General features: G+C 47.3%; 1 protein-coding gene across 1 annotated transcript; it reads right to left on the bottom strand.

Moving 5' to 3' along the window:
- Positions 1-1,103: 1,103 nt before the first annotated feature.
- On the bottom strand, positions 1,104-10,285 carry LOC119136891 (Krueppel-like factor 6). The gene is made up of 4 exons (XM_037275713.1): positions 6,684-10,285; positions 4,467-5,031; positions 3,617-3,740; positions 1,104-3,537 (listed from the first exon to the last, which is right to left on the bottom strand). The coding sequence occupies exons 1-4, from the start codon at positions 6,783-6,785 to the stop codon at positions 3,486-3,488; spliced, it is 843 nt and encodes a 280-aa protein (XP_037131608.1). The 5' UTR covers positions 6,786-10,285; the 3' UTR covers positions 1,104-3,485.
- Between the last annotated feature and the right edge of the window lie 275 nt (positions 10,286-10,560).

Genomic DNA, 10,560 nt, shown 5'->3' with positions numbered 1-10,560 from the left:
AGACTCACCTGAGAGCAAGTCAGTTTTTGGAGTCCACACCAACAATCAAATGCTAACAATGCCATAAATTGCATATTGGTATTTTGTACATGTCCTCAGTTGCAGACATACAGTCCAATGAAACAGACACATGCAAACAATGCAATTAAGTGTGAACTAAGATCCCAGTCCAAAAGTGAAAATATGTCTGAGTGTGTGTGAAAATATGTCTGAGTGTGTGTGCATGAGTGCACAAATAAGTGTGTGTATGTGACAAGTGACAACTAAATTACGGTCCCTGGGCGCTGCATTTGTGGTTCAGGCCCATGATAGCATGATAGCATGTTATTAGCGTAGCACACGCACGCACACACACACACACACGCGCACGCACACACACACACACACACACGCGCACACACGCGCACACACGCGCACACACACACACACACACACACACACACACACCTGATGGCTGCTGTCAGCTGAATGCATGAGTGTGTGTGTGTGAGTGTGTGTTTGTGTGAGAGAGAGAGAGAGAGAGAGACTAAGTAACAAGTGCAGGTGGACTCTGACTTTTTGTTCTTTTGTTTTGTGTGATCGCAACCACAGACTTGACCACAATTTCTAGTAGATATGCTTCTTTTTCTTTTAATTAAAATAAAACATTGTCCATAAGGACACTACATGACAACCTGAAACTGGTACATAGATCCAAATGGCGAGTGTGTGTGTGTGGTGTGTGTGTGTGTTCAGTTTTTTAGTTTTTAGTAGGCTACATCATCAGTTAAGAGCATCCTCACGTTGGCGTCTTCATGCTACGCTACAACCGCACGACGACAAAATGAATACTCTTTAATCCAATAAAAGCTTTTTTTAATCCACTTTCTCATAAAAAAAACATTCGTACACATTCTGCGCATTTTACAAAACAAAGTAAAAACACAAGCGTCACATTTGATCATCCAAACAAGTCACATGGCAAATAAAAAAATAAAAATAATACTTGTGAGTGCTTTCAAAAACATTTTAACATTTTTTTAAACAACCCCCACATGGTTTTCTTGGTCCCCGGTTGAAAAAGGGCCTTGTTGGAAAATGTCTGCAACAAAAAACACTTTTGCTTTGTCAAGCTCGCCAAGTGGAAGAACAAAAAGAAGCAAAACAAGGGACAATGGCCGCCCTCATCTTGTCGAGCATGAGGCTCACGCTTGTTGGCGCGCCACAAGTTGCGCTTTTGTTAGCCTTTAGCTTAGCTTACATCTGCGAGATGAGCCAAAAGCCTTCCACAATCTGTGCTCAACTCCCCATTCAAGATGTAAGTTTTTGTCTTTTTTTTTTTTTGTCAAAAATCAAAATGGCAACATCACAAGATTAAAGTCATATCATCAAGAAAGGTTGGAAAATTACACGATGCAAGTTTGTGCATCTTTTATTTTGTTGCCATAAGCTACAAATGGTCAACGTTGCAATCAATGGTCCAAACGACAAACCGCTCGCGCACTTCGTTAGCGTCTGATGAGTCCAGAAAGAAACACGTCGGCAAAAAATCATCACAGTCAGAATCGTTTTGACGAGAAAATTAAAATTGGATCTTTTGGAGAATAAGTTTAAAATGTTCTAGATGAAAGTCATTTTTTTCCGGAAAAAGACGTAACATTACAAATGAGTCAAAATGCCAAAATTGAAATGTCAAAATTTACAAGGAGGAAAGTCACGTAAATTATCTTTTGATTTTTGAAAGCTCTCTCCTTTAGAGTGAGGAGAAGGTTTACTACTCAGTAGCAAATCCCAGAAGTTCCACCCACGCATTCCCGTCTGACTCAGTTGGGGGGGGGGGGGGGGGGGGGGGGAGAAAAAAAAAGAAAAAAAAACCAAACATGAAAATGTCTATCTTGTCTTTCTGTGATTCACGCGATTTATTGTGGCGGGGTAGGAGGAAATGAGCGTCTGTAAAGCTTTTTCAACAACTACATTGCTGCACGCGCGTGTGTGTGTGTGTTGTGTGTGTGTGTTAAAGAGGACAAGGCCACTTGCGTAAGGCATCAGGAAGGTCAACAGTGCACTTTTTTCTCTCTCCATCTCCAAGCCAAAGAAAAAGTGAAGGCCCCAAAAGCGCTCTTAGTGGTCTGATGGTTTTTCTACAAGAGCAACATGAAGCGAGCTGCTCTCCAACCAAGTCATTCTCCAAGCGCAACAAATGCGAACTGACCCCCCCCATGCAACACCCCCCCAACATTCACACGACATCCGCAGCCTGTGAACACGCCGCAATGTGCACGCCGGGACACTAGTTGGCAATGTAACCTTTTTTTGGATGTCAAGTTAACTGAAGCGTTGGCACAACCATGATGAATCTTTAAAAAAAAACAAAAAAAAAAAACACCACGCCTCTTGGAAACAAGAAAAAAACGGAATTCAAACCAAAACCCGTTTGGTGATATGCTTGATGTAGATTTAGGCAGATTTTTAGATCCCAGCCCTCCAAAGTTTAAAGGAATAATATCCCTTTATGTTTGTATTTCACAAAAATTCTTATTGGATTAATTGTATTAATAAAAACAAAAGACATAATCATAGTTTGGGAGTCTTGTTGGATTTCTAGCAAGAAAAAAGTTTGGACTATTCAAAGATTTCTGACTGTTGCAAGATTGTTATGATGAGTTGTCTTGTCTTAAGACAAAAAATGGATTGAAATATAAAGTTTGAATCCTAGAAGATGACAGTGAGATTTTGGTTTTATGAGACAAAAATTACATCTGATCAGAATTGGAAAATGATCAGATTAATCTGAGGAGATTAGCGTTGATGGTGTTCCTTTGCAGCGTATCTGAGTGACACTGTTGGCGTTCAACGTCCAATTTTCCCTGTCTTGCTTCAAAAACAAGGAAAAAGAGCTTTCTGGCGTGTATCTTTTCAGACAGGTTACATCATACATTGCACATTTATGAGCTGCACCAAAACAAAACGTACTCCCTCTCTCCTTTTTTTTCTTTTTGTGTTTGTTTTAAAGAGCAGGGAGCCGTAGTTCCACCTCCAGGCTTCCAGAGGGCGCACACACAAAAAGAGAAGCCCTCGTCTGCTCACCAGGCTTTCTTTTCATTCACTCACCATTCGAAAGACGCCATTCGTCCACCATGCACGGCGCACTTCAGAAAACCGCCGCAGGCATCCGCAGTCCAAACACTCCGCCGCCCCCCAAAAAGTCCCAAGATCCTTTGGGCAGTGGTAGTGGGGAGGGAGCAGGGGCGGGTTGTGTCCCAAAAAAAAAACAAAAAGCGTCAAACACCATACACAAATTCCTGTCCTTTCCGGAACGCTCCTGCTCCAGTTCAGCGAGGTGTCGGAGGCACTGAGTACGGTGCAAAATGAGAGCCTGCGTTGACTTCCTGCTGAGCGGAACGTCGTCTGCCGCGCTGCGCCGTCGAATGCCTCACCGGCCTCGCTGACGCCACACAGGTCAGGAAACATCCGTCCGCTTGGCCGCTACTGCCGCCGCCGCCGCCTTAGATGTGCCGCTTCATGTGCAGGGCCAGGTGGTCCGAGCGGGAAAAACACCTGAGCAAAGGATAACGTCAGATATTTTATCTGGGAAAAAATGGGGCGGGAACGGTCTGGTTAGCTAGCGCCTTCGAACCTGTCACAGTGGCTGCATTTGAATGGCTTGGCGCCGGTGTGCTTCCTGAAGTGGCGCGTTAGCTCGTCACTACGCGCAAAGCGCCACTCGCAGCCTTCCCACGAGCATCTGTACGGCTTCTCGCCTGCCACGCAAAAGCACAAACACACGCAAGCTAGCGCGTTAGCCACCATTGGAGAACATCCAACTTGTTCCAATCCCCATCACCTCCTGCTGTTATGCTCTATGCAATGCTACTTTTGCTCACAATCACATGTGGAAAGTACGGCTGCATTATCATGCTTATTGTCAACGGATTGTGTAGTAATCCATGTGGCGTTTGTTTTGTGACACACAACGCTACCGACTATTGCGTTGAGCAGAAAAACAAGCTACTGTGCTGTGGTATGCATCTTACGTAATGTGCGTGTGTGTGTTGCCATTAAAGTCGGGGCGGGGAAGGGGTGCGCTCACATGGCCGGGCAAGGATGCGAGGAATGCGACTTCCTCCGCTAATGGGGCGGCGCTGTAGCTGTAAACAGCTCGCTTGAGGGTCAAAGTTGACGAGGCTCACATGTGAAAGAAAAGCCAAAGAGTGCGAGTCTCATCCTCCGCGAGCGAAATGTGAGCCGTGTTTGCAGGATAAACATTGTGTGTTTGACAATATCAAAGTATAATTTCCTCTCGCAAACGAAAAGGTTAAATCCAAAAACTAACCTATGTAGAACAAAATACAAAAAAAAAAAAACTTTGGGCCACATAAGAAAACTATTTGGGGGATGTGGGACAATCTTGGCCAAGAGTTGCACCAGTAGGGTCCAGGTTAAGGGGTCTGACGTGTTGCTTAAAAGGTTTCAAGACCTCTACGTACCTGTGTGGGTGCGCTGGTGCGCCTTGAGGTGCGAGCTCTTGGTGTACACCTTCCTGCATCCGTTGAAGAGACACCTGTGCACTCGCCTCCTGCCGTCGGGCGACACTTCCCCGCCGGCGAGCCCCGCCCTCTCCGCCCCGCCCGTCCTGCCTTTCGCCGTCACGTGCTGGCCGCTGCCCCACGCCCGCGGCCCCGCCGGGCCCTCCTTGGCCAGCTCAGGCGAGGAGGGCGGCGTCCCGATGATGACGGCGGCGGCTGCGCTCAGGTCCTCGGGGTTGTCGCCCAGGAGGTCGGCCAGCGAGCCGACGGGGAAGTCGAGAGCGGGCGACAGTTCCTCGGAGCTGTCCGACGCCTCGCTGCTGGCGTCCGAGTGGAAGCAGCAGCCGGCGGCGTTGTCCCGGCTCTCCGGGGGGTCCACGTCCTCCTTGGCCAGTTTGGGGTCGGCCGCCTTGTCGCCGCACGCCAGCATCAGTTTGCTCCACAGGTCCTGCTGGTTCTCGAACTTCAGCTCGGTCGCCGACACGTACGGCTCGGCCTGAAGGTAGCGCTCCAGCTCCAAGCATGTCTGGGAAACAAACACTGTCATTAATCGTAGCACACGCCGGGCGAACCAGGAAGAAGAGTGGATACGTCGCACGTTGATGTCACGCGCGCGGTCTGACAATGTAACGTTCCCGGCTGCCGGCTGCGGGCCGAGCGCTTGTAGACCTTTTAGCGCCATCAATTATTCAGCATAATGTGGATTTAATAATGCATTTGGAGGCACGGCCAGAAATAACATCGCACACCGGGGAACCGAGAGCAGGGAAGGGAAGGGAAGGGAAGGGGGGTGAAATGGTTGTGTGTGTGCGTGATGGCGAGGACAAGTGTGTCCATAAAAAGCTCCGGCATGAATACTGCAAGATCCACTTTGGGAATGTACGCCAGGGACTTTGGAAGCGGCTATTGTGGGTCCGGCGTGGGCCAAATTCTGAAGGCAGCAGATAACTGCGAGAAGGGAATCCGCAGCGGCATTCCCGGACAAAACGTGCGGAGGAGAAGAAGAAGAATGCGGACACCAAGTTGAGAGGCGCATCCCACTCGGACTTGGAAGGATGCACAGCCGAGTGCGCAACTTAACTCAACAATTTGAAGCCAGGGCCGCCTTGGGGGAGGTGTGCCTGAAGCCATCGCGCTTCCCGTTTGAATGACAAAAAACACGGAGAGCTCGTCGAAAGTATCCAAGCTGCAAAGTTACAATAAAAAATTCGATGCATTCAAAGCAAGCGACGGCGGCGACATATTGCCGTTTCTTGATCTCGACCTCCGATTGCATCGATGAATGGCAAAATCACTTCAAAACCATCCGACGGCCTGAAATTTAAAGAGTCGGTCGGCATCAAGCACTTGACGATGGTGTATTTCTTGATTTCCCATCGCAAAACTCCAAAACAGTTCGACTTGGTGAGCTGAAGGAGTTCAGATTCAAGCACTTCACCATCAGTGACGTCAAAATACCAATTTAAAACAAAATGTAAAGAGCAAGCACTCATTATGATCATTGTTATGATTTATTGATTCGGATGCTAACTTGCATTCCTAAAAATAAAAATGAATTGAAGTTTGGTAGTTTTGCCCCTCTTGCTTGCACAGCTCACTTTTGCTGTCAGTCTGTGCGCATGCACGCGTGACAGCTCCAAGCATGCGCATGTCGACCCCGGGAACTTGCCTTGGGGGAGGTCCGATGCAAAAGGAATTCCACTACAATCTTTTGTTTTGGCACGACAAAAAAGCCACTAATGAAGGCAGCTGGGAGCTGTCAGTCGGCGCTTGTGCACGTGTGACAGGTCCGCGCGCGCGCACGCACGAACGCACGCACGCACGCCTATCCCCGAACTTGCTTGCTCGCTTGCCTGCCTGCCTTGGGGGAGGTCCGACAGAATCTTTTATTTCGCTACTATGCGAGGATTTTTTTAAACTTGTAATGACAAAAAAATTCAATTTATAAATGGAAGGTGTAGAAAAATAGTCAGACGGGGAACTGTCAGTCAGCGCGCATATGCGCACGCAGGACAGTTGCGCATGCAAAGTTTGCACTGGCACGCACATCGCCTGCGCGCTTTGCGGATAAATGACGGAAAAAGACATCATTAAGTTGGCGTCCAATCGACGCGCCAACTTTCTGAAAATATATGTAAAAAAAGGAGAGGGGGGGGGGGTTCCTTCTCGTGCGCTTACCTGCTGCCAATACTCCTCCAGGGACGGTAAGGCGGAAAAGTATCCGGTGTCGTGCACGATCTGGAGCTCCTGGAAGATGCTGCACATGGGGATGACGTCCATCTCAGCCGGATGCCTGGTGGTCCTACGTGCGAGCGAGCGAGCGAGCGAGCGAGCGTGCGCATGTACGTCGCGCTTGTTCCGGAGCGCAGCGCACACTAACTGAAGTCTGCTCCCGAGTGTCAGCTCCCTCTAAACTCGCGTCTCCCTCCCACCTCGCTCTCGCGGTTACAACTACACACGAACATGCACCACGTGATGCCGTGACGTTTCATGCTGGTCCAGCCAATGAGCTCCGGGGAGCGCTCGACCCGCCTGCCGCTGCGGCCCGCGCCAATGCCTGCCCGCGGCCGGAGCCCCTGCCGCGGCCCAGTTGGCTGCAGAACTCAGCAGCTCCAACCGCTCATTGGGCCGCGCCGGAGATATTTTTAGGCCGCTATATATGCGCGCACAACCAGGAAGCAAAACGCGAGCGGAGGTCTCCGTGAGTGCGCGGCTGGCTCGCCAGGCGCTGCTGACTCTCCGGAGGATCAGCGGCGCAAGCTCAGACAGCGCAGCCGGGTACAGGCGCTCCTGTCCGGCTGCTGAGAACGAGAAGGTGCCGCTAAGACCTCCGTCCACTGGAGGTCTGAACATGATTGTTCGTCCGTCGATCCATCCATCCATCCATCCATCCATCCATCCATCCATCCATCCATCCATCCATCCATATTAACGTCATGAAATATTAACGTAATTGCATGTCTCAGTTCAAGTACAGAATAAAATACTAAAAAGAAAAATACATCATATTCGAGAATAACTTGAAAAGTTGTACTTCTGAAAATAAAGTTATATAATAAACCACAGTTGTATGATAGGTAAGAAAGCATTTTTCAATAGCAAACAATCTTACAAGAAAAGTTTTTGGAGAAAGTAATAGACAAAGGTTTACAGTAGAACCTCAAACGTCTCCAAGTTCGAACAAATTGGAGTTCGAACAAAAAATTCCAAGCTTTTGAATTCCCGAAACCGAACAAAACATTGGACTCCGAACAGCTTTCCGAGCCGGGTCGAGGCTAGCTGACGGTATCTCCACGTCCCCGAGCGTTCCCGAAGCAACTTTCGGTTCGGCTCGACAAGATAAAGCACGTCTCGAGGCTAGCTAATGGCGTCTCCGATTAATCAGTTTTCAATTATTTCTTATGGGGAAGAATTGAATCGGACTCCGACCAAATCGAACTCTGACCAGTTTTCTGAACCGAATTAAGGTCGAAGTCAGAATTCGACTGTATTTTGAAGAGAAAAAACTTCAATGGGAGAAAAACATTCCCACTTTGTACTAATAATTCGACCACTAATTAAAGTAATTTCCTGGGAAAAGGCACAACAGACAACAAAGACGGAGAAGGAGAAGATTCCAGAAAATAAGATCAGGTATCCCTCCAAAGACCAGATTGAAATGGCCCTCTCCCCCTACCTGCCTTCATGAATATTAATCAGAGGTTTTGCGTTTGTCGATTTATGTTCATGATTTGCGTCTCATTAGGACGTCAACGTCAAAGGTGCATTTGGGGAAATGTCACATTGCATATAAGGCCCCGCCCCACCCCATTTCATACTGAAGACGATTACAAAGGCTCTGCTGAGAACCAGGGAACTTGCTAGAAACTAAAGCAACAAGCTCAAGAAAACAACCTCAACCAGTCAAACAACAAAAATCAAAACAACCAAACTAAAGTGACAAACTGATCATTTGAATCGAGCCCTGAACTGAACCAACAATGCAGCCAAACAACAACCAACCTACACCAAACAGCCAACCAAAAATAACCAACCTAAACCAAGGAAAAAAGGAACCAGCAGACAAATTGAAATGAGCAACCAAACAAAGAATCAACTATTAAAGCAACCAATGTAAGAGGCTCTCAAATGGAGCCTTGTGGAACACCTCTCTCTCTTTTGGATGTTTAATGGATAAAATATTTACACCCACAAAATCTCAAGACATTAAAATCTTTTTATGCAAAAAATCTGACTTTCAATCTCAAGAAATGATTTTGCATCTTATTTATCTTAACAAAAACTCCAACTTTATTATGCTCACATGACCACCCCCCCAAAAAATGGCGACCGCGAATATGTGCAAGGATACACACTCACACACACACGCACACACATACACACGTGTGATTAGTTGCCTCACTTTGAAGCAGGCCAGTTGCAATATTGATGCAGACGTAGTTTTTATGACAAAAGTAGTAAAATGCGCCACTTTTCCACCGTAAACTTTACGACACTTTATTGTCTCAAAGTAATTAAGAGAGCATTAAGTTTAATGTGCGGCGCACAGCTCGGGATTACACACAAACACACACACGCAGCAAAAAATTGCTCATAAAACATGTTTACGTTGAAATATAAGAACCGTCCAAAAAAACAAACAAACCAAAGAAACTGTTACAAATTTTCGTCTTCTTGTTTTTCAGAATAAAACAATCACTATTTCACATCATGTCTTTTCCTTCATTAATAAAAGACGTTTCATCTGGAAAATAAAACATCGCTTTGAAAATAGAAATCAACTCATGGTACAATTATTGGCCCATCTCTGGTGCCGGTGTGCCTCGGGAAGTGTCCGGCAACAACAAAGCACCTCGTTAATATTGCGTCCATATTTGTCTGCTTTGTATTTGCGGCGAGGACATTTGAGCATTGATACGCTTCATGGTGGCTCGGTCAAGGTAGCAGGCGGCCGCTCATCATCATCATCATCATCATCATCACCATCACCAGGAATAAAGTGATTCCAGACATGAAACAAGCTGCGTCCACGTTCAAAGTGATTGTCTGTCTTTGACATTCATATAATTGTAGCAGCCTGGCGTTGCCATAGTAACCATCACAAATTCACTGTCCAATATTTGGTCAGCACCGTGAACAACAACAGCTTGTTAGCCGATCACTTGCAAGGATGTTCTAGAAAAAACTGTTTGGAAATAATATGAATGACTCATTTTGCCTATCAATGATATAAACAGGCAATTTTTATTTTGGGTCAGCAGGATGAGGCATGACAGAAATGCAGTGAAATGATATCTTAAAAATAAGGACAAAGCAGTTCCAATGGAACTTTTGTGTAATTGTGCCGCTCAGCTCGTCTTTGTGATTTTGCCGATTTTGGTTGGCTGACTAACTTAGCTTCTGTGAGCAGCTTTTCACGACACGGGAGTAAAAACGTAGTAAAAAGGTGTAGCGAGTGAAGTCCGAGGCGAGCAGCCCGCATCCTGTTGTTGACGGGAAGCGTCCGCGTCCCTTCCGATGGGAAATGCAGCCGGCTTAAAAATAGCGCCGACGGCTAGCGCAGCTCGGGAGCTTTCCGTGCCCGCCGTCTTCCTGCACTTGTGTCAAATGTCAAGTTGAGCGGCACACACGTTGTCTCCAACAACGGGAGCCCCCACTTCAATTTGGCTTTCTGCAACTCTGCATGCCCGGAGAAAGACCATCGTGGGACTTGCGCTCCCACGCAGGCCCAGCGGCAGCTGCGAATGCCACGAGAGGAGCCAAAGAGCCCAGAGGACCCCCACCCCCCCACCATAAGGCCTGCAACAAACAAGAACGTGAACCCTTTCTCAGAGTAAACGGGCCCCCTCAAATCCCGCCTCTTTTTCCTTCCCTCTCCACACCCCGAGGGGAATCCTCGGCCCCGCCAGCGGCATTCCACATCCTGTCCGGCCGACTCGCATGCAAAACAGCTTTCTCATCGTTACTGTTATTTGAAGAAAGAGAGACATGAGAAGGGACCTCCACCAAGATTTCTTTCCGTTTCATCCGCATCCACAACCGAGGGACCAAAAAC

Source organism: Syngnathus acus, chromosome 17, assembly GCF_901709675.1.
Source record: "Syngnathus acus chromosome 17, fSynAcu1.2, whole genome shotgun sequence".
Classification (NCBI taxonomy): Eukaryota; Metazoa; Chordata; class Actinopteri; order Syngnathiformes; family Syngnathidae; genus Syngnathus; species Syngnathus acus.
The sequence above is the reverse complement of the archived record's forward strand: the minus strand, read 5'-3'. Positions and strand labels throughout refer to the sequence as shown.